General features: G+C 35.5%; 1 protein-coding gene across 1 annotated transcript; it reads left to right on the forward strand.

Moving 5' to 3' along the window:
- Positions 1 to 3,555: 3,555 nt before the first annotated feature.
- GCK72_012568 (uncharacterized protein) lies at positions 3,556 to 8,087 on the forward strand (the record flags this gene model as incomplete). The annotated part of the gene is made up of 3 exons (XM_053729213.1): positions 3,556 to 3,708; positions 6,967 to 7,201; positions 7,867 to 8,087. 3 exons carry the CDS (start codon positions 3,556 to 3,558, stop codon positions 8,085 to 8,087), a joined length of 609 nt encoding a protein of 202 aa, XP_053583985.1.
- Between the last annotated feature and the right edge of the window lie 17,631 nt (positions 8,088 to 25,718).

The raw sequence follows: 25,718 nt of genomic DNA on the forward strand, positions 1-25,718 counted from the left end.
TAGTGGGTGGATTCAAAAGTGTCTTTACATCAAACAGTTCACTGCGTTTTTCTCCGAAAGCGACTGATAATAAGTCAAAGTCCAAGTTTTTACTGTTTTCGAGATATCATTTCTAGAGATTTCTCTGTTTTCTACACTCTGGAATTCGGTTGACGATTCGCTTGTGATAACTTCTATTTTCTTATTCAAATTTTTTCTGTTCCTCTAATTTGATATAATTTGATCACACAAGAGCGAAAAGCACTAATAAGTCTAACAGCTACACCTAAGCTAGAAAGACACACAAAAGATAATAAAACGAATGAAAATGGTGATAAAAAACACCCAGAAACTAAAGACGGGTGAAACTTGACAGAACGGGGTAAAACTCACCTTACACTAGGTGACCCCAAGCTCAAGAATGAATAAAAATCTCTCTTTCTCTTCACTTTAGCGTGTTCGCGCCGGAGAATAGATACAGTGCGCTAGAGCGCAACTGCATCGAGCCCGCGAGTTGTGAAGGCAAGTCTGAAACTTGAGATGACTTTATGGACTTTTTAGAGATAAAACCGGTAGGAGCCGGACACTTTGAACTCGATTTGGTTTTGAATTTAGTAGATACGTAAGAAAGTGACTTATTCAGAACTGTAGCTGACAATATCGAGCACGCATCAAAGCTAGTCCAAGAGACCACGAATATACTTATTTTCAACTTGATCAGAAAATCAGAAAAATTGTGATTGACACATACTGTTTCAGTTGTAACTTTTAGATAGAAAAGTTCATAACGAAATCATCGATAGTGAATAGCTGCATGTAATGCTTATTCTGAACTAAAAGTTGAATCTGTCAAGTTGGAATAGAGTGGGAGAACTACTGTAATTTTTTGGACCTTAAATTTTTCTGTTGCACCACTCTCACTTCAATACACAGTTCTTGATCTTCGACTAAATTATTTGTTTAAATACTCTCATAAAGATTCTGGCGAACCCTTCCACCTTGAAACCGTCATTTCTATAATTTACCTACTTATCACACCCCCAAAGCGTTCCTATCTCTCCTGTTCGTGTCTCCCCTCAATTCAGTTCAATTCAACCTACTTCACTTTGGAAATGAACTAAAAATACAATTTCCCCCCGAATACCCAATACCACTTGACGAATTGTATTTGTCCTGTAAAACTGAGTGTTGGAATAAAAGATTTGACTGTGTAGATAGGGGTGCTAACTGAGGAAAAAGTAGGAAAAGTTCGGTTTCAGAAATACCTTTTTCTTTTCAAGACATCCTTTTTCTATTATGGACTTTGATTTCTCTAAAAAGCTCACTTTTCCTCCCTAAAAATCTGTGCCTAATTAAATTTCCGTGTCAATTTCCCCCTACACCCCCTATCATCATCATCCCAGATTCTATGTGTGTGTGCTCGCCGAGCACACACACAGACAATTTCACGGAGCTTGACCCTTCCTTTTCTCTTTTCTTTCGATTTTTTTCAATTTCCTCTCTCTCAAGTTTTCCGGAAAAGAGGAGAAATGTGATGAAAACACTTGTTCCGTGACCTCGTTTTCATTTCATTTTTACACAAAATATACATCGATTTTTGATAGAATCAATGTGTATACACTTTGATTTTGAGTTTGTAGAATGATTTTTTGAGTCAAAGACAGAAATGTTGTCGAACAAAGATGGTGTTTTGCTTTTTTGAAGGTTTTGAAACAGATGTAATATTTTGAGCATACTTGCAACGGGCCGGGCCGGGCCGGGCCGATTTGAATTAGAAAAAAATCAAAAAGTTTTGACTAGACGACATCAATGAAAGTAGAAATGGTTACTTCTTCTGCAACAATTTTCAATGTTTTGTTCTGTTTCGAACTCAAGATGAAGTTAACATTTTTGGAGTTAGAAACGATAATTTCGTCTATTTTGTTACAAATTTTTTTTAGAAATTTGTCTCCATTTTCGGACGTGTGATTTTTATGTCCAATGGGTTATCAGTTTAGTGTTGTAGTAGTGGACTTAAACAACTGACTAAAATGATTTCTGTGTACCCTTCTTAATCTTCTGAAACAGCAAATCTCGTTTTTTTTTCGTTAGAAGTATCCGAAATTTTTCATGTTTCTCAAAATTCATAACAATTGAAACTCGTAATCGGGGACAATCAGGATACCGTAATAAGTTTATTCCCTGTAACAAAGTTTTTTTCAGATTGATGTGGCGTATTTCATACATCTCTGAATTTTTTCTCCCCTCTCTATTTTCTGCACTCCTCAAATAATAAATTCCATATTTTTTTCAGCACAGTACCAAAAGAGGCGGTTCCGCAGGAGTGGCTCGTCGAGAATCAGGTCGTTGATCCAGAGTGAGTTGTTTTTTTCTTCAAATCTCCATTTCCTTCTCAAAAAATAGAGAAAATAAGCTGTTATAGCCATGGCATATATCTCCTTCCCTTTTTTTGAAGTCGTTCTGGCGACGTTAGCTTAGGAAATAATTGAAGTTACTCCAAATCAGTACAAAAAACATTGAATTTGAAACGGAAAACGAAATTTCAAAAAGTTGCAAAAAATACGACAATTTGTTTCGAGTTGACCTCAAAACAGATGTTCGATAGTGTCACTTGCCTGCTGGCGTCCAGCTGTGACAATGTGTCTTTTTTCTTACTTTTTTTCTCAACCAACTCGTTGTTTCACTCTCTATCTCGGAAAGACTAATTGAAGAATGTAGCAAATTTCTGCTAGGAATGGATATTTTGAAACAGCAGTGAGAATTTACGGTTTCGAGTAGTACTGAAAATAGATGAGAGAATTTTAGTTACAATTATAGAGCTACAGTTTCATAAAAACCACTAAAACCACAGTAATCATCATGAAAATTTTGAAATCGCTTTTCCCTTTTTTTGATTTAGGCATGAAAATGTTTGCGGACTAAAGTTTCCGCGCTTCAATAAAGCCACGCCCCTTTCAGCTGCCGATACTACATAGCACGAGTTCCCAGTCCTACTCCAAATACATAGATGAGAGAGCATGCTTATTTTGAAGTCCCCAAACACAAAATGTCAAAAACAATTATTTCGACAATTGTTTTAACAGAAAAAATTAAAACCACGAATATGATTTCACCTCATAAAACAATTTTAACATCAATGACTAGACAAGTTCTAAGATTTCTGTAACAGTACAATGTATCAGCGGACTGATTAGATTCATTTGAAACCTCTCAAAATCATTGATTTGTAAAATTTGAAAAATCTGATTTCAATTGTCTTAACCGTGACTATACGTTCTTATTTTATTGGTCACTTCTATGTAACGGTAAAACTTTTAGGTCAGAGTAAATTTTCTTACTCAATTTCCTATTACCCATTCGCCGTCTCTGGGACGAGGTGTGGGTCGCGTTGCGGAATTTTGATTCACGGCAGTTCTACCGTACTTTACCCTTAAAAAGTTTTAATACTACGGGAATCGCAACAAGACCCACACCTCATCACCGGTCCGGGGGGTAATATACCGATTTCACTGTTTCACTTCAAAAATAACCTATTTCACTTTTTCTTCCCGCATTATCTGTATAATTTTTTGCAGAATGGCAACCTCATACCTGACGGAGTCACTGGCAGGACCAACAAGTGCCCGAGGATCATCATACTCTTACTCCTACGAATCACACTACGATAACCCACCGGAGGAGGAATACGAACACTTTACGAATGATGATGGAGTACATCAGATGCAGAAAGTGAGTTGTTTTATTTAAAAAATAAATTGCAAAAATGCAAAAGAAAATCGAAAGTGACCAGCTAACCGAATACGGAAAATGTATCTTGACTTGGAAACTGAAGTATGTTTTTACTACAAGTCACTCTTTGTCTCTTTATGAAATTTTGCAAACACATTCTAAGTTTTCTAGTCAATTTCAAACAAAAAATTAACTTTTAGATAGAGTAGGGCAGACAAAAATGTATCGATGTTGCACCGGAAAGAAAGTTTTGAAACGGTTTCAAGAAATTCATGAAACGGGAGTGAGTGGTAGAAATTAAATAAGCGATTTGTACATTTTCTGATAGACTGGATACATTAACAGTAACAAAAGTCTTGTTTTTTCTTGTATTTCGGTCACTTTTATAAAAAATGTTCAATTTCCGCTTCGATGTAAGAGTCTAAAATTGTCATGATAAATTTACTCTTTTCGTTAAAGAAACGAATAATAAGATTCAAAGATTTTTATTTAATTCGAAGTTGAAACAGTAACTTTAGGAAGCGCTTTTAACTGTACGTAACGGATGTTCAAAAAAAGGCAACTTCAGCTTTCCTATTCAATGAGAGATGTAGAACAAGAACATAATTACTAGCTTCGCAATTTTCTCAATTTACTATGAGCCATCATTAGAACAGTAATTATGCTAACAATGTTTGCAAATGGAACACTTACTGACGGAGAAAATTTAGAAACGTTCTTAAGGAATCCAGAACACAGTATTATCAGGCATTTTGTTCATAGGGTAACGTTTGTTAGACAGAATTTATCAATGTGACCGTTTTTTGGAATGCTGGTCGCTTTTTTCCATTTTCGTCACAGTTAATATTGGGATCAGTAAATTTACCAACTATGATCCGCATAAATATTCAGTTTATCCGAATCTGAAACCGTAACTTTAACAACAGTTTCTGTCTTTTCAAAGGTTATTAGAAAGTTGAATTATGATTTCGAAGAAAGATCGAACATTGTATTTCAGTTAGAGATTTAGAATATGAACAACAGCAACGAAACAATATCGTTTTTTTTTCGAAATCACATGAGTCATAATTAGAACAGCATAATTTATTTTTCAGTTCAAAAATTGTATTTTAGACGAAGGGATAATATTTTTGATATAACTAATATTGTAAAATTGAAGATTCTGCCACTGTACTTAATTCACAGTGAAAGGTCACGGAGATAATACTTTTATATAAACATTTCTATTTTTCTCACAGAAAAAAATCCCGTTCGCCTCGCGAGATTCTTGTAATCTCCAGCAAGACCCTAGTATTCATACGCTCAGAAGCACTTAGCAATTATAGTCAGCAATCAAAATATAGTGGTTATTACTTTTTTCCTGTTTCGTCTTGTGAAGAAATTTCCTGTTGTCTTTTAATTTTGATGATGTAAGTATCGATAATCCTACACTATTTTCTACAAGTTTTGGATTTTTAGCAATGATTTTGAACTGCACTACTTTTCTCTGCGTCTACGTTTTCTACGCATTTTCTTACACTAAAACAGGTGTGGAAACTACACTAATTAACTTACTATTTCAATTTTGTGATTTAGCTATAAGATTATTTTCTAGAAGTTCGCTTTTTTTCCATTCCTATACGAGTATGTGAGTCTTATCAAAAACCATATCTCCTGCAAAAAACTGATATCAGATGACCCTGATGTCTTCTCCCCCTATCTCTTCTATTCTCAGTCTCTCCACATCTTTTATTTTTCAATTTTTCTTTCAAATCACAAAATCATATCGTACATATAAACAGAAAAAAGAGGAAGAGAGGGGAGAAAAGGAGAAAGGAAAACTTGTAGAAAGAAGATTTGACCCAATCCATTTCTCCTCTATCAACACAATAGTTTTGTGTTATCATTCTTCTTCCTGTCAATCGTTTTCGTCCCGATTCTTCCATTTTTTTTCTCTTTTTCGATTCTATGACTTCGTTTGTGTAAAATTTCTAAGAAAAGTGGATATGTGAGATGCGGATTAAGAAAAAACCTAGAGAGACTTAAAAGAAGTGAATCTAAAACCGTCATATTTATTGAAATAATTAAAGAAATGAATGAAATCGATTAAAAAATGTCCGCTGAGGCCAGACAACTATCAAAATGCGCTATAGTACAAACTAAACCTGCTTCAAAACAGTTATTCGAGCTCTCCTGTTTTTCATCAATCATTAAATTTTTTGATCGTGTCCATACCATATTATATTTTATGTTTCGAGTCCATTTGATCAGTCACTTTCTAAAATAGACATGTTGAATAAAAAACTTGACTTTGCGAGTTCTCATATGTGGTAGCATCAAATTCGGCTCTGGGCAATCCGCAACGAGACTGTTTCAGATAATTAATTTTTTGAAAAGTCAAAGGAATAACTTTTTGTGATTATCATAAATGATCCTGTCTGTTTGTTGGAACATCCAGATGTCTGAATTTTTGCTTTATTTTTTATTTTTGTATTTGTATTTTGTATTTTGTATTTTATTGTAGGTAATTTAACCTTCCCTGATGATGGTCTAAGGACCGAAACGTCGGATAAGCCACTTCTAATTTGTGCCATACATGAAAAATAAAGGTCAACCGAAGAGTAGTACTCTATTCATCCTTGCGAATTCACAATGCACATAAACCAAAAGACTACACTACCACTATCCAATCTTGTATTTTATTCTTATAAAAAATTATCAATATATGGGGCGAGAGGCTGAGGATGAGTCCCATGAGTCCCATTTTACTGTTTCCCATCGCCGAGCTCCATTGGCATTACACCAGCCACATATAATCTTTTTTTTTTAATTTTGAAACAGTAATTGTTATCAGAATTTCAAAAATGTATGTTTCAGCTGATGCACAAAAAATTTGTCCAAAAAACCAAAATTTTTTTTCGAAAATAGCTGAAAACTGTTTTTCGCGTAGTATTGGCGGTTTTTGACATTTTCTGAACGTTAAAACTTTTGTTATACGGCTTGTTTTATGAGAAAAAGAGATTTCATCTATTTCAACAAAAAAAAACATGAAATTTAGGTTTTTTGAACAAAATTTCTCGTTTATAAAAACCAGAAATAATGATTTTTGACTTCTTAAACAATTTATTATCTAAAAAGACAAATGATCACTGGAAAAAACACGCTGAAAACAATTAACTCAAATAAAATGTCTTACAGTCTCAACTTCACCAGAAATACTACAATCTTGTTTCAAATTGATGCGTACCTTCGAATAATCTCAATTTCTCATTTTTCCAGGTCACCCGAGTCACAAAAGTCACAACAACCCGATCTGTACGTCAAGTTCCTGTGCAATCCCCCTACTCGAACATCGACTTCGATTCCTCTGGACTTCCCACTCCGTCCCCAGTTATTGATAGAGATCCGAGTTTAGAAATGATGGCTAGAATGGGAAATGGAACATCCGGAGGACATGATTCAGAGGATCGAGCAGCTCCACCACCGGCGCCTCATGGAAGGTTTTCGCATGAAGGTGAGGGGGGTTTGTGGGAAGGGAGAATTTAGCAAAGTGGAATATTAAAAACCCAAGTTTCTATCATCACTTCAGATGATTGGGAAACTGGAAAAAAATTTGATCTAAACGGTTTTTGTTCTAAAAATGTGTTGTTTCCTATTCTCCAGGGGTACATAACAATCCGATGGCAAATTTAACTGTATCGTATCTACTTACTCTAGGATAGATAATATTTGTGATCTGAAACAGAAAAATCTTACTTGTCAAGACCATACTTGTCACGGGCCGGGCCGGGCCAAAATCAAGAAAAATCTCGGCCCGGCCCGGCCCGGCCCGCTCGGCTCGTTTTGAAACAGTTTTTGAAACATTTTTGAAATTTTGATGTTTCTTTTGGAAATTTTTTGAAAAAAAAGCTTTCGAATAAAACTTCAAAATTCAATAAAAAGGTAAATATGCATGACAATTTAAGCATTTTTACTCTAAATTATCGAAAAATTTCAGAAAATTGTGTTACAAAATGAGTACACATTTTTAAATCCGGGCCGAGAGAGAGAAATTTCGGGCCGGCCCGATTTTTGACAAGTACCATTTTCCCACTGTTTCACCTGCATTTCTTACTGCAATGAAATCGCTATAGAACAATCTTATAGTCGATTTATTGTTCCTAAATCTCACTATTCCAGACAGCGGAATCCCATCTGCCCCTGGTGTACCGGATGTCGTCGACGCTGGTATCGGAGAGGTTACTGTAGTTTGGAGTGCACCACTTCAGAAGAATGGAGGAGAGATTCGAGGATATCAACTCCAGATGAGAGAGTTACCAGATGGAGAATGGGAAGATATGGGTGTGGATCAGTTGATTAAGGATACCAGTTGTAGAGGTGAGGAACGATTTAAAAACTGATATACAACGAACCCGAAGTTTAAAAAATTCCTGTTATGAAGTAGTTGAAACCGGAGAAAAAAAATTAACATTTCATAGCTTCAACATCTAACCTTTTCCAGTTGAAAACTTCAATAAGTCGATCCTCCGCTTTTCAATTTTCCCATTCCAATTTGCGTTTAGTCACCGGCTACCAAATGACTCACCTTGTATGACATTTGTTTCTTTTTGTGTTTTTTGACTCACTTATGAAACAAAAAACAGAAGGGGAACGGCGGAAAACTGTAGTTTTGACTGTTTTTTTTTGTCGCATTTCTTTTCTGCTGAACATCGAACTTTAGCAAACTCATTTTCACCCAAATCCAAGTATTCTGGAACAGAAAGTTTTAGCGGAGTTTTAGTGATTATTTCCATATCAAGATTTTCCGTTTGAGTTTGCCGTAATTATGCACCCAGTGCAATGTTTATACCAGTGTTCAAAATTTGCAGTATTGATTATCCTGATTTCCCAAAAATGCACATCTTTAAAATTTGAAACTGATTTTCACTGTTTCAGCAAGTGTTGAATTTTTTACCGACACTTTAGTAATCATTACCAGCTTAACTATTTTTTTCAAGCTCATCATTTCTTCATTTTGAATTGTACCAAAAATAACTTGATATAAGAAAGGCAGAATTTGGAAATTTTTTTTTTCGTTTTAACTTCTTTGAAGTTTTGTAATTTTTATGTTGAAGCCCAGAAAATTCCTCAAAATGAAAATTTTAAACAAAACTGAGAAAATTCTCGTATGAAAGCGTTAAAAATCAGGAAATAACTAGAAAACGAGAAAAATGCGCCAATCATGAGATGCTCTCTCAGTTTTGAAGTACAGTATTATGCATACGGAATTATAGCCTATCACCATTGACAAAATAAACACGTGAACTTTATTCGAATATCAGAAACAGAATCGGCAACGTCGCCAACTCTGTGAAATACAATTAAACTGGAGGAAAAATATAAAAACACGTGAACTACACAGGTAAAAAAAGAATTTACAGAATCGGCAAAGTTGCCGATCCTGTTAATAAAAGATATTCCAAAACATTTAGAAACGTGAACTTGGTGACAGTAGTGAGAGTACTTCGTGGATAGAATCGTTCTTCGAAATCGTGAAAACTGTCGATAAAATAAAGTAGATGCCGACGATATATATTAGATGAGTGTCATACAAGTTTAAGTTGTCTGAAATAATAATGGTTTATAGAAAACTTTGTTTTCTGTTACTAACCTTTGTGAAGTTTTATTCCAATTGTATCAAAATTAAGTGAGTGATAAACCAACACTTCTAGTTATTGATTCAAAAATAGACTGACAAACTGATAATTTGGGTCCTGCAATATGAATTTGTATAATGTTGTATACGACTTACTTTTATGCCGCAAAAGAAAACGAAAAATATCTCCTAACACTACCGCAGAATGAGAAATGAATTTTCTTCGCATTCAAATAAATATCATGGAATAAAAACCGTTTAAAAAATATCAACGTGCCCTAGATTTGTAGAAACACGGTTCTAGAGCAATGTTTTTCATTCTCGCACTAATGCAAAACTATTTGAAAGCGTTTTTCTCGCGGACAGGTAAGTCGTATACAACATTATACAAATTCATATTGCAGGACCCAAATTATCAGTTTGTCAGTCTATTTTTGAATCAACCAGTCGGTTCACGTCGCCTAACGGCGACTAAACCTCCTTCTTAACACCACCCTTCTAGGTGTTACAGTGGATCGTAATTAATCCGAAAGCGGACGACACGTTCGGAATCCCCTGTTTATCGGACTCTGTCGATGACAAAAAATCATTCATAACGCCTCTGTGGATCAATCCGGAATCGGACGACACGTTTAGAATCCTCTTTTTTCTATATCTGAATATAAGAAAAAATATTTCACGTCCCAACATGGGTTTGATCCATATGACTACAGTCAACGTTGCCGAACTTGACAGATCGGGTTCTTGAACGGACCGACCTTCGCCATTTGAAAGTCGAACTTAGCTTTGAAGTATAGCCCCTCGCAATATGAACAAATTTGATCCATCTTTCTGATATAGTGAGAGCTCCTTTCTTCTCGCCGTTACATCATCGGGCTTTTCTGATCGTATGACAGCTGCCCGGGAAGCTACAGAAGCCCGTCTAGATTATCTTCGGACTCTTGTTCACTGATGTTTTATTTATTTATTTATTTATTTTATTTACGTCCGCAAGGGTACGTGATAGACAAAAATATGTATCAGTTCAATTTAGCCGTATTCCAATTTCCTGTATTCGTAGCACAAATGCAACTTTTTCTTTTTCTTATTTCTTGGAACGAACGTTTTTTCGAGGGAGATTGGAGATGGATTAGCATGCTTATAGTTCTTAAACTCGATCCCCAGTGTGTCCAAAGTCACGATGTCACTACGAAAGATCATAACGAAGATTCGAAAAGCTATCCATGTTCGGCGTCTGATTTTCATCACCTTCTTCCTCTTCTGATCTTTCCTGCGTTTCTTGAGTTTTTTCAGCTCCCGCTTTCTTTGAAGTATGGCGTAAGCCTGCTTTTCATCCCATTCTTGCTTCTGCTCACTTACATTCCTTTTGATTTGTTCTCTTTTCTTCGCCACTCTCCACCTTTCATATCGCAAAACTTCCTTACGGTACTCAGCGTTCTCCCGAAATTCCTTCTCAAACCCTTGCACAAATTTATCGATAGAGTCGTTGATCAACGTGTCCCAGCTCGCGTCATCAAATACCATGTCAATTGCCCGTTCGATTCCTTACGTCTTCCTAACAAATGTTCGTCCGACCTCCCATGAATGAAAAAAAAACGGGGAAATGTTTTCAATTTTTACTGTTGGTTCTGTTGCTGTTCGGCTTCTCTGTGTCAGACTGTAAAGATCGTCGGACTGCTATATCAGTTGCCATGATTTTCAACCCCAATTTTGTTTCATCCTGACTCTCAGCTTTTCGTTTGGCTACCATGAAATTTGAATCAGCAGCTTTATTTTTCTGAAGTCAGTAAAAGTTGATCTCTCTTTCTATCTAAAGCGAGGTTATGCGTTTTTCTTATCTCGTTTCCACACTGACTCCTGTGTCATCATCTCGTCCTCAATCCCGTCCATTTCGCTTCTTCAGGCGGCCTTGTAGAGGGCCAAAAGATTAGTCGATATGCAAAAATTCAGCCCGACGTCTTCTTTTTGTCGTTTTTCTTCACCCACTCCTGTGTCGTGAGTTGAATGTCCTGTATCCCTTCAACTCCTTCGAGCTTCAATCTCCCATCTGATTCTGAGCGATGGAGCACGCTTTCACCGGAAACAGGAGAAACAGCACCATAATCATCCACTAAATTGTCAGCAGGAACAGTATTATTAGTTGTTGGAGACAGTGACTCCATGAAGGGAATAGGAAAATGATAGTTATCAGCAGTTCAGAAGAATGTGATTTACGTGGCCCCATGTCTGGACTTCACGCAACTTCCGCTTTTCACTGTATTCTAACACGGTAAAGTAGGCGGAGCTAAAACCGTGGTAAGAAGAAGAAGGTAAATGCTAGCCAGATTTGCTATTAATACTTTTAAAAATGTGGACTCATATCCACAATCCCCTTTTAGCTGTCTCCAGAAAACTACCCGTATTTGTATGATATTGATCAATCTGGAAAAAAACACGTTCGGAAACCTCTTTTTTCCGAATCTATCAACAAAAAAGTTTAAAAAATCTTTCTTCGCTCCCGGGATCGAACTAAAAGCTAACTGTAGTCAACGCCGCATAACTTGCCAGATCGGACGCGCCGACACGTCAACGCAAACCATGCGGCCACGGAAAATGCAAGCCGAAGAAAGGAAAGAAATGACGACGCTTAGGCCGACAGTTTCACGCCACTTTTTCTGTTTCTCATTCCCCTATGCTTTATCAGTGTTTTTGGCTCAGAAGGCGTCATTTTGAGAATTTTGAAAAAAGAAAAATACGGGCATCGAGTGGTGAAAATTTCTGATCTTTTGGTCCAAATTTGAAGAAAATCGGTTCAGTAGGAAGGGCGGTAGGATCGGCGAACCACAGACAAACATACAGAATCTGGTGTTTGTTAATAGTAAAGATAACTAGAAGTGTTGGTTTATCACTCACTTAATTTTGATACAATTGGAATAAAACTTCACAAAGGTTAGTAACAGAAAACAAAGTTTTCTATAAACCATTATTATTTCAGACAACTTAGACTTGTATGACACCCATCTAATATATATCGTCGGCATATACTTTATTTTATCGACAGTTTTCACGATTTCGAAGAACGATTCTATCCACGAAGTGCTCTCTCTACTGCCACCAAGTTCACGTTTCTAAATGTTTTGGAATATCTTTTATTAACAGGATCGGCAACTTTGCCGATTCTGGAAATTCTTTTTTTACCTGTGTAGTTCACGTGTTTTTATATTTTTCCTCCAGTTTAATTGTATTTCACAGAGTTGGCGACGTTGCCGATTCTGTTTCTGATATTCGAATAAAGTTCACGTATTTATCAATGATGTGAAGTTTCGGAAAACGTAGGCTTTATATGAGGTGGAACTGGAAACAACCCATAGTGGTTATTTTACTGGAACTACCCAACAGAATTATCTTAATTTGCTCTGATCGCAACTTTTTCTGTGAAAAAACATTGAATTTTCAGGAAAAATGCAATTTTTTGCAAAAAAGAAATTATCCTGTGAGCAGCCACAGAAATTTTTAGCTTTTTCGTATTTTGTTAATCAAAATTAAAACTTTCCAAATTCTGCCTTTCTTATATGATCAAAATATATTCGTCAAAACATCTAATAACTAAAATTTAGTGTTTTCCTTTGTTGACCCTTTATGAATATTGGAAGACTAATTCTGTAGCCGATTCTAAGCAATCTGGAACAGAAAGTTTTAGCAGAATTTTTGAGATTTTTTTCTGAAATGCACGATCAAGATATCATTGTTTTCTTTTCAAAAGTTTCAGTTTCAGTTAGCCGTGATTATGAGCCCAGTACAATACTTTCCGTTGAAAATTCTTCTCTGAAATTTGACTTGAATCTCATTTTCACTAGATCAAAACATATTAAATTTCCACTCACGCTATAATACTAACTACCGTTTAGAAATATTTTTTGAAAACACATCGTTTTATCATTTCCTCATTTTGGGCTGAAGCTGAAATAACGATAGAAAATTAATAACAAATTCGTCAATAAAGCTAATAAGTAAAATTTAGTTTTTTTGTTGTTCCCTATATTTATTTTCAAAAAATCCTTTCTAGCCCAATTAAATTGCCCAATTACAATTAAAAGTAAACAGAAAATATAGCAAAATTTTTGGGATTTCTTCTTGATATGTATTATCTTGGAATGAGTTCTCATGAAGAGTTTCGGTTTCAGTGGGTCGTGGTTATAAAGCATGTACGATTTTAATGATACTTGATCTAATTCTGCATTCAAATTCAAACTCAACCGATAATTTTCCGAGAACGGATTTTCTCCAAAATAATTTCGAGTTTGCGAAAATGAAAAAAAAAGATCAAAAAACTGATACACTCCTCAAAAGAAATATCTTCCTCTCATTTGCAGACGCACCAACGAAAACTCATTTTCCACTCAATTCTAAGTAGTCCGGAACAGATAATTTAGTAGAATTCTCTGGATTTTTTCTTGAGATGTATCAATTAGATACAGTGTGTGCTCTCGATATTTTTTTCTCGAGAGATCAGGATTTCGAGAGATCTCTCGAGAGATTTCTCGAGAGATCTCTCGAGAGATTTTCGAGAGATTTCGAGAGATTTCGAGAGATAACTCAAAGACTGCTCCAAAAAAAAGCACAGTGCGAATTTCGACTCTGGGAGATTGCACAGACTTGTCAAAAATCAGGCCGGCCCGGGCCGAGATTTTTCTTGACCGGGCCGGGCCGGGCCGAAATTTCTCTTGGCCCGGCCCGGCCCGGTCGGCCCGGATTCAAAAATGGGTACCCATTTTTAACAATTTTTGTGTTGAAATTTTTCGAAAAAAAGAGTAAAAATGCTTAAATTATCATACATATTCACTTTTTGATTAACCACTAGGCCAAACCTTCGCTTGATGAAAGCGAGGGGGAAGAGCGTGAAGAAACGAGGGTGTCACGCAAAGAATGATGGGGCGGCAGGGCCGCCTTAGGGCGGGTCGCCGCCCGCCCTAGGGCGGGTCGGGCGGGCATTTTGCCGCCCGGATGGAAAGCCTATCGAAAACTATACTTTTTCAAAAAAGTTAAAAAAAAGTTCAAAAAATTTCCAAAAATTTCCAAAAAAAAGTTCAAAAACAAAAAAAATTTTGAAAAAATGTTTCAAAACGGGCCGAGCGGGCCGGGCCGGGCCGGGCCGGGCCGGGCCGGGCCGGGCCGGGCCGAGATTTTTCCTGATTTTGGCCCGGCCCGGCCCGGCCCGGCCCGGCCCGGCCCGTGACAAGTCTGAGATTGCAAATGGACATTTCGAAACCAGACAGTTCGAAACCGGACATTTCGAAACCGGTGAAACATGAATACCTTTTATTTTTGAAAAAAACTGTATTAATGTGGTTCCAAGGGTCCGGGATTCGACACCGGCCATAGTATAACATTTTTGCATTCTGTTTTTGGCTTTTTGGTACAAATCTGACAACCAACGGGTTCGACCGCCAATGGTAAAAAAATTTTTTTCGTTTTCAGCTTTTTGGTACCAATCTGAAGACCATAGTTTGATCCCCACTGCGGAAAATAAAAAGTTTATTCATTTTTCACCGGTTTCGAAATGTCAGGTTTCGAAAACTAGGAAATAGTCTGTCAAAAGATTTATTTCTCTCGAGATTTTCTCGAGAGATCTCTCGACAGATTCTCGAGAGATCTCTCGAGAGAAATCTCTCGAGAAATCTCTCGAAAGATCTTTCGAGAATCTCTCGAGAAAATCTCGAGAGAAATCTTTCGAAAATTTCTCGAGATATTTTCGAGAGATCTTTTGAGAGATTTCTCGAGAGATCTCTCGAGATGCTCTCGAAGACACACACTGATTAGATACCACTGTTTTCTTATGAAGAGTTTCAGTTTCAGCGAGTAGTGATTATGAAGCCAGTGCAATGCTTTAATAGTGATTCAGCTAGTGAATAATTTTCCTGTCGTCTTTAAAAAATGCCTCTCCGCAAACGATTCTTCATACATTATCATACTAGAATCTTACTTTCGTTGTTCCAATGAATTTTAAATTTTTATCCACCTTAGGCACGATGTTTTCTTATCAATAGTTTCGGTTTCACCGAATAATGATTATAAAGCCGCCTGTATAACATTAATATCAAATATATACGTTCCAACAAACTTTTAAGCTCTATAAACAATGTAATGGTCATTAAATGCCCTAAATCAAATCTGCACTATTTTTTTTAAAAAGGACACCGTTTTACCACCTCTTCATTTGGAACCTAAGCTGATAAAATATGATGCTGTCGCAGCAATTAGAGTATGAAAACCTACAACTAAGAATAGATACCAAAATTACCTCCTATGTATTACATAAGAAGTAAATCCGATTCTCTCACACTTTCTTGTCTAAAGTTTGACCTTCTCTTTCCTCCCATTCATTTATTTTGTTCCCTCCTCATGCCCACCTGCCTAATGTTTTCAATCGGAACTCCCGCTGTGAGAAATCAAGAACATCCTTTTCTCCTCCTTTTTCGGTCACTTTACTACTTGTGTTCTTACCTAAAATGGCAAGAGATCTTTTCCGTTTGAAGGACTTTTTTAGTTTAATGTAGTTGAAAGAGCGATAACAGTGTGATTTTAATATTTTGCACTTAATATTTATGTTCTGGAACAGTGAAGTTTTTTTTAAACTTATTCAGTTTCCAGAATTTTCTTTTGTTCCGCTCAAACAATAAAAAGAAAAGGAAAATTTAAGATGTGCACATTCTAATCTTACGATTAATCGCAGTTAAACAAATTTTCCTATTTTTACATTTTTCATAAAACAGAACAACTTTAAATCTAACTTTTGGAATATCAAGTTTCAAAATAATTAGAAAGTTGAGGCAACTTGAAATCTCACCGTTTTTTAAAAATCTTGTTATGTTCCTGTTCCTGAACAGTGTTAACTAGCATTTATCAAATTTCGTTAGTTGTATCGCTTTGTACATGCTAACTCACACAGCAAAAAACAGTTCAAAAAGCGGATTTGCTATTGGTTAGGTTTTGATAATTAACATGAATTTTGTAAAAGAAAACAGTGCTGTTCTTTCAAGATCTTATTAATGAGCTAAATTTCTTAGAAGTTATTGATATCATCTAAAGTGCTGGAATTCGATTTTTGTAATTCTGATATGTGGTTTAATAGAAATGTGTACGAAAACGTTCTCTGTCACCACTATCGAATTTGCATTTTTTCAAGATATTTGCCCAAGTAGAAACTGTAAAAAAATGTTTCAAATCACCAAACCACAACCTGCTTAGCTACTTTCACCAGTAAGCTGAAAACTGCTCAAAAAGGTGATCTGATATCGGTTTGATTAGAATCAATAAAATTGTATTCTTTAAAAAAAATTTATCCCGTTTCATCAAGATCTTATTAGTAAGTTGTATATCTCGGAACTTTGTAGGATCGTGAAATAATTTTTCTACTTACATATATTCTGCAATTATTCTGTTTGGTGGGATTATTTTAATGGGGAATCGTGCTTCGATTCAGTTTGAATTAGATACAAAAAGGAAGAAACAAGTCGGTTTCATTAAGTTTTTATAACAGGACCACTTTTTTCAGAATTCAATTTCGTCTCTTTTACCAAGAATTCATAGGCATGATACAAAATTTGTAGTTTCTTGAAAGCCTTCTGATAGACTATCAGCTCAAAAGATAAACAAAAAATAACCTTCCTGCAACAGTGAAATCCATTATTTGTAAAATTTCGGTTTGAAAAAGTTGATATAGCGGCAGAAAAAAACAAGATGAGGTGAATCGTCAGTTAGAAATGTGTAGGGAAACTTTTTTCATTGCCATCATCTCATTCAGTTCACTTGTCAAGAAAAATCATTAAACTGGATGTGGATTTTCCGGAATGTCCCATAATGGAGTTTTGTAACCGTAGTTGTTTTTCGTTTTTTCGCAAGCTTTTTTTGAGACTTAAAAAAAGCAAAAATTCCGAGTTCCAAAAATTCTTTCCATCGGGTTATTCGTACTATGTACTTTCAGTTAAATGAATCATCCCCGACGTCGAGGAAACATGACAACAACTCCAAGCTGCTGAATTCCCGGTAAAATTGTTCCGAAAATTAATCCCCCCGGTTAATGATACTTTTTTTCAGATTCCATCTTCTGATTGTTGGACGTCCGCGGAATTTGAATCAGAAGGTAAAAAACAGCTTTATTGTTTTTTAGAAGAAAAACATTATGAATTTTCAGAACCAGAGAGCGTCACCCATCGTCAGCGTGCAAAGGACAATTTCATCGATAACGTCAAGCGAGGAAAAGCTGGAAAGCACTAAACTCGAAGAAATTATTAGCACTGAATGTTAACACTTTGAGATTATTGTTCATCTGTATGTATTGCTTTTATTTGAATTCTAATAATTCGAAGGCTATAAATTTATTTTATTTTTATTTAAAAAAACACAATTATGCTCAATGGGACCTAGAAACTTGCAGTTGATGTTGAATTGCACTGTTGAACCGAGACCAATCTGTCTTTTACAAGAAGTCGATGATTGAAGTCCATTTTTCTGAAAAAGAAACTGAACCTACGGAAAATTTTTTAACGCAGGCTTTTTCTTACTGAGGACAGTGCTTAACCAAAGAATAAAGGGGTGAAACTTTGAGACGGGTTTTCTCAGCGGCAAGTGACAAGCACAAAACAAAAATTTGGGATATGCCTATTCAAGCTGTCTTTAATACCTTGTAGCAATTTGGAACGATTCCAAACTTACGCCCCCTTGAAGTTTCCTTGTTAGAGATTTTATCTCTAGAAAAAATTATGCTGGATGCAGAAAAAATTGATTAATTCCGAAGATTTTTTTTAAACTTCAGATTTAACACGTGAAACTGAACTTTTTTTTCGACCATATTGATAGGAACACTACAAAAATGGTAGAAAAAACGACGAAAACCTGAAAAATCAACATTTTCGAAGGGAAATTTCTAGAATGTTCCACGGCCACACAAATGCTCCAAACTGTTTCGCCGCTCGTTCTCAGCGGGGATTGGACTTAATTTAAAAATTCTTTCGGTATGAGAATGAACTCAGGGAAATGAAGAAATTAACATACGGCCTAAGTCAAATTTCTGGACTATAACTAGGGACCGCAATGAACGTGGGCGGAGTTTTTCATTTTCTTCTCTTGGGACGTCATGGGGAGGATATTGAAATGTTTGACGGTCTGCCCTGAAAGCCCAGAACGCTAAAACAGAATGAACACTTCTTTACCCTATGTAATCGAGTACGTAGAATTCAATGAACACACTTTCGTTTCACCCAAATTTTTAGTTTTCTCAGAAAAGTGAAAAAACGTTTTGCTTCGAACAGAAAAATGTCACGTTGAGATCGATGTAGGTCAGACTCGCATCGTTTTTTTACTGTTTCTAGTAGTTCTTGACGTACTCTAATAGGTTTTGAAAGAAAATTCAATTTTCGTGTTGTAGAATTTTTTTGGGAGCCAGCTGAACTTCGAGGCGTCACATGAAAAAATTTACAGTGATTACCTATATATTTTCTGACATATTGTTTTTGGAAATCTCTTCAGGTCCTGGGGACAAAATTTGGAAAGCCGTTGATTCGTAAAATCTGGTTTTTTCGGTGTCGGAAGACAACAGATTCAAAAAGAAAAGTAGTTTTTCCGACAGTTCAGGTTAATGCAAGTCAGACTCGCATCGTTTCTTGACGGAATCAGATTCTACGCGAAATTTCGATCTAGACCCATTTAGAAATTAAAAAATCCGTATTGTAGAACTTTAGATATTTGATGTTTTATCTCGAAATATGCTGAAAATCCTTCGAAAAATTCTCTTGAATTTAAAAAAATCACGTCAATAATATATTCTCCTATTATCCCCGTCACATTTGTGCTCATTTAGTTCAGTGGATAACACGCGGGGTTTTTAATCTATGGGTTTCTGGTTCGGACTTTCCCAATTTTTGCCAAAATTTGACGGATTGAACGTGAAAACTGAAAATATTTTTGCGTGGTCAGGAAAACGAAAGAATTCCCCAAGAGAATTCAGTAGAAACCATGGCTGACCAAAAGGTCCTGTAACTTCGGAGAGTGTGAATATTTTCGGAAAAAAATTTGGGAATGTACTTCCATTTACCTGAAGAACAGGCCAGGATGGAAATTTTTATTGAAAATCGAGTTTGAAAAAAATGTTGCGGTCTCTAACTATAACGCCAATTTCACCAGCCACCGAAATGCCCAAACTCACCGGCAATCGCTTTCAGTGGGTTTCAGACCGAATTTTAAAATTTTTTCGATATGAAAATGAACTCACATGTACTCATTCATTATTCTATGAAAATATCAGAGTTGACTTTAGTACACCTTCAAGAAATTAGTCAACTACAAAAATCAAGCATGTTTTTGATCAACAATCATAGCTTACACTGATTTTCGATGAATCATTATTTTCAGATAGCATTATGAATTTTTAGGATTTCTGGGAACTGAAAATATTTTATTTAACAATGTGAAGTTCGTGAATAAATAAAATTCAGAGATTAATATCAACACCAGAAATGCATGGAAGCCTTCCGTCTTCCGTCCCTCTTTTGTATTTCTCACAACTGTCTTCCACCTTTAATCCAGTTGCAAGTATTCTTCAAAATCTGTCCGAAGTCTGGCCTTGGTTGCTTTGATTACGATCTTTGATCTGTTTTCTCTTGCACTCCTCAAATTGATTCGAGTTGTACCTTAGAATTACAGAAACATTGTACCCTAGATATGTAGACTTTTACAGTTTTTGTACCCTCGAAAAATAGTTCTCTAGAGTAATAGTATTTAGAAGGCTGTATCAAGAGCTGGAGAAGGTAAGTTGAATTAGAAAAATAGGAAAACAAAGTATATTTGTCAAAATTTTTAGGAGATTTTTAATATCGCATGAGAAGAAGCCCACTTCCAAGCCAGTTTGAAATTGATCGATAAATATTGTTTTGACTTCAATATTATAATTGAAACTGCTGATAAAATCATACCGATTCTCAAAACAAACAACTACAAATTTATTCATTTCAAAAATCAACTTTTTTACCAACTACATTTTTTTTTTCCACTTACATTTTTTGAAATGAATAAATTTGAGACATTTTTAGAAAAATCTTTCTGTTTCCACTTGATCACAAGATGTTTAACATACGTCTAGAATAATTCCACAACTTCCCTTTGAGCAAAAACTTGTCTGAGGCTAGGTATCTTCCTTCAAAGGGTTCTTTTAAAACTAACAAACGCGAGCTACAGTTACAAGGTTACCAGAAACTCACAGTCTCTGACAACTAGATGATTTTTAGTAAAAATATATTCTTTTCAAATTAAACTTCACAGCGTACGGTTGCTAACCACGAGAACGAGCTCAAGATTTTTCTGAAATTTGCTGTTTCAGAGGACATTTTCTCCATGTCTTGTTTCTAAATTCAGTCTGTCCCGATCTGAATATATTTTCAACTACTTGTTTCAATACCTCTATAAAATTCAAGTTTGTTAGAATTAAAATGATTTATCTCGTGTTTGTATCTTTCTTTTTCAATTTCTGAAGAAAATTCACTAAACTGTTGCTTTTTAGACCACTGAAAATCGGAAAGTTCTAAAAAGACTCACCATTAAAATGAAATTTTTTGAAAACAATTCCTGTTTCAAAGTGGCAATTTAATATTGTCTTTTTAGTCATCCAATTGTTAAATAAATGCTCAACTGAGTAAGAATCGAAATTCTCTCTGAGTAAGAAATTCCTAAACTGCTTGAAACACTAAATATTTGAAAAGGAAAACTAGTTTCTTCAGAAAAGGCATTTATTTTTGAATTAAACTCTTTCAATTGAGTCCTACATAGATTTGTATCTAGAATGTACTTTAGCCACTAAACCTAAATTCTACTTTTTTTGAGTTAAGAAAAATTTGAAAGTCTCACCGTTCTCATGTTTCATACAGAATACATTTTTCATCCTTTTCTATTTTTTTTGTTTTGCTCCTAGAAGTCTCTTTTTCCATTCTAAACTTAAAAATTGAATAAAGAATGCCAATTCAGTGATTTCTATAGCTTCTCAGCTAAAATATTCCTCGCTCGAATTAAGATCGATGTTACTCAAAAAAGATCGATGTTACTCAAAACACAAATAATTATTTTCAGACATGCGTATAGATTCTGTTTCACATTTAGCTCAACTTTCAGTTAGTTGCACAAACTGATCGCGTAAATATTGGAATTGTTTAATTATTTTTTTTTAATTGTCAAATTGCAGTTCCAAAAAAATCGCTTCCCAGTTTTTGTACTCTATGCCCGACACTATTGCAAAAGGTCCTCCACGTTTTACTCAATCCCATAAGCTTTAAACTCAAATACGGATATAACCAGTTTCAAGTTCAATTCATTTGAAATACAATTCTAACAGTAATCAGTGATGTTGCATAGTGATGAAAACTCATGTTTTCCTCTGCTTCAACTCAAAAATTTTTGATTATTTTATTTCGGTTTTATGTTCTTGGGATGTTTTGCATGTTTGAATTCAATAAATGAAACACGTTCGCTTTACTGTAAAATCGATGAAGTTCATTCCTACAATATTGAGATTCCAACCAGTGATGGTAGATTACATGAGTTAAAAGGCTTCAATAATTGGAGTAAAATCAGCTGGCAGAAACAGTGATAAATCAAAAAGACATTTGTAATTATTTGGGAGTCTGGGCCGCCACTATGACTATGCTAATTTCACTGACACTGGCTTCATTCACTGAATTACCAATACCTTCAATGTCAGCTACCATTTAGTTAAAGTTGAAGAAACAACTAAAAAATCATCAATAATATCATTAATCTGCAGACTAGTTAAATTTTGGATTACTAGTGTTACGGCATCATGTTTACTGTTTTATTGACTTTGAAAAAGTAGACTGCAAAACATAACCATTCAAAACAGATTGTTTTTGTTGAAAACTCTGCATACTATGCAGTAACGCACAGTGAGTTAAGGTCGGGTTACTTGAATACTTTGACTGCGAAGTGATAACAAGAATAGGAAATAACCAATTATCAATCTATGTAGTATTGTGAGCAGTTCTTTCAGACAGTGTGAAAAAAATCAAGATAACACGTCGTCTGTAGTATTCAGATACTACCCCCTAATGAAAACTACCCGAGTCAGAACCGGTTCGAAAAGCGTCACATGAAATCAATAAAATAAAATTTAATCGTATTATAAAGTAAAAAAAAAAGTAAAATATAATAGAGACGTTGTTCAAGTCAAACCCACGAAACATTACATTTTGTGTTTTTATTCATTTTTCAGATTCCTACAAATAGTTAAGGTCAAGCACAAATTGTACCAAAAACAAAATGCTGGAGAAAATAAGCACACTGAATCAGAAAATGTTTGAAAAAGTTTAATGTTTCATGCGTTCGAAATGATTCAATGTTGTATTTCCTTTCATTCGTTTTATTTCGTGTCGAAATTCAACTAAATAAGTTTCTCTGAAATATTGGGTCAGACCACTTGAGGACCGCAAAAAGGGCAGTGGGTCAAGAAAAATAACTCAAATTTGATAGAAAAAATGGTATTTTTCAAAAACATTACCCGCGAAGTCAGTGTAATTACAACTGAAACTGTGCCCTAAGGTTGCAAAAAAAGAACAAGTGGAGGTTCCCGTAGATCATAGGTGCGACTGTTACGGGTCGTTGAAAAATGTCAGAACATGTTTTAATCCGACAACTGAGCATATCATTCGTATCTATCACACTGGAAAACAACAATCTCAGCTCCTATTAAAAAAAGTGTTTCCCAAATCTGCCAAAGCAGTATGTTTTTATTAGAAGGTGTTTCGTTCCACTGAATAACCTTACTTTAGGAAAAAAGTTCAGGTCAGGAATTCAAAAGATTATATTGAATCAAAATGAAGTAGAGCTCACATCAGCCGTTTATATATTTTTTTGTAAACTTACTTTAGGAGCTAAGTTACTGTAAAACTTTCTAACTATTCACTCATGACACTTAAATGTTACGAGATTTTCAATACTTTGATTCGCTGATTTCTCCATTTATCTCAGTAAGAAATCAACAAGTTCCCTAGGTCGATCGAGCAAAAGCAATTCTCATGCAGTCAGGTGCAAAAACGGAAGACGAGTCATCATTTGTGGAAAATGTGAAAATGCCAACCTGTGTCCTTTTTGTTCTTCTCGCCCTACCTGTCACTTATCTCCATGGGAAATCGGATAAGTGAGGACAATTAGGTCCCGTCCTCAATTACAGTTTCGTTCAGTTGATTTTGCCAGTCTTCCATTTTCATTCCTATCGTGTAGGTGACCTCTCTTTTTTACTTTGTAGTTTCCATAGATATAAAGTTTCTGTATGCCAAATCCAGCCAATAGGTAAAACACTCTCAAATTAACTACGAAGTTTTCCAACTTTTTCATTTCTTTTCTTTTAAAACACATTTCGTTTTTCTTTAGATACTGAGAACTGAATACTCCGTTTTTTCATTGAAAAAACTAAACCATATGATCTCAATTTTCGAACAAAATTATACTTTAAAAAATAGATGTTTTTTGTTATCTTACTGTCAGAATCACAGTTTCAAACACTCGTCCCCCCTTTTCTTTATTTTTCTTCCCTACCCGAACATATATTGATTCCTACTTCGGCAGATCAAAAAAACAGCAGATGTCCCATGTCAATTCCTCACCACATTGTATCGGTCTATTGTCCGTCTCATTCCTCTTCACATATCACCTCCTGTTTACCTATCTCTATGTGAAATCTGACCGGAAGGTGCGATTAAGCCCCGCCCCCTTGTGTTCAATTGCTAGTAGGCCAGTATTCTGTCATTCTCCTCCTGTCCCGGCCTACTATGAAGTCCTTTTAGTTTTTCTCTCATTTGCAAAAGACACCCTTCTTTATTTTCCTATTCTTTAACGGGTTTCTTTATAAATTCCTTTTATTCGAAATGACTGAAGTTAATAAGTTTCCAGCCACGACCAACCACTACAACGACCCAGAACTGGATACAGCCGCAACACAACGATGGATCCACAAAAGAGAAGAAGACGGAATTAACGTGAGTGAAATGTTCCCGATCTAGAATACACTAAAATTGCTATCGAAAATATCAAAAACAGTATACTATCTTTCTATTCTTCTGACTTCCCCAACCATTCTTATCTGTGTCGGTTCCGGTTAGACACGGTCAGTTACGCTGCGTGAGGTCTATACTTATCCGGGCTGTGGGTTTGCTCACGGTAGACGCGGGTTTGAATCCTCCCGATCTAGAATATATCAGAATTTCAATAAAAAATAACAGGAAAACGTATTGTTTCTTTATTTTTTTAAACCCGTAACCAACTTTACTTGATTTCATAAAAATCGACCAGTGCAACGACGGATCATCAATGATTGGATTCAGTGACAAGGACAACCAACTAGGTGCAACCATAAGAAGCGATTCAGACTTCGAAACCTGTCCATTAGGCAACAGATGATTCCAATAGCGGTAAGTTATCTTAAACCTCTTAATGTTGTCATTCCTTCAGACACTCGGGCAGAGGATTATTTCAGTTTTGTGAGAATTCTAGGTTTACAACTCCACGTGCGAGAGAGAGGGAGTGAGACAGAGTAAAGGGAACGCTCCTCAAATGAGAGAACGTTTGAATTACTATTTAGCAATTGTGATTTTCCAAAACTTCACTGAAAATGTCTATCTATTGAAACTACCCAGTTGAAACTAAAAAAGTGAGGGAAATATCTGTTTCAATCCCCCATTTATTTTTGTTAAATCTTTCCCAAACTCACTTCTTCTCCACTATTCAGTGAGTCTCACTAGTCTTCCAGTTCCAATAAAGCACATGCGCCGATAAGAGTGCCAAACCTATTGTGAACATTTTGTTATTAGTAAAAAATGATTTGACAATAACTTCCTAAATTGTGAATCAATTGAAATTCTGTGGAATTTTGTAACTCTCTAATTTTTGTCGGTTTTAGAAGGTTCGTTTAGTTTTGTTTTCACCATGTTCCTCTCGTTCGCGATATGTTGTCCATCCATCAAAACCCAAGAACTTTTTTTTCTCGCGGGGGGTTCAGAAATGTTGATAATTATCTGAATATAAGTAGACTTCTTGTGTAATTGAATAGGATGAATGAGTTCAACAGAACTAAAAATTTAACGAGTAGGATTTTGAAATGTTCAGTTTGAATGTGTAGAATTTTTTACAGTTTCAGTTTATAGGTAAGGTTTCAAAGGGAAACTAATCAAGGTAGTATGTATACTTTGCATTTTAAAAAGTCATTAGAGTAAAACTTACTTTTTCCGATTTTTCACTTCTTCGGCGTAGTTTCTCAAGCTTCCAATTTTCGTTCATAGTAATCGCAAAAGGTCTTTCGGCATCTAACCAAAGTTCAGTACCAAATTCGTTTCAGATTTTGCATTTATGTTTTTTTAAATTT

The sequence above is a fragment of the Caenorhabditis remanei genome, chromosome IV (genome assembly GCF_010183535.1).
Source record: "Caenorhabditis remanei strain PX506 chromosome IV, whole genome shotgun sequence".
Taxonomy (NCBI): Eukaryota; Metazoa; Nematoda; class Chromadorea; order Rhabditida; family Rhabditidae; genus Caenorhabditis; species Caenorhabditis remanei.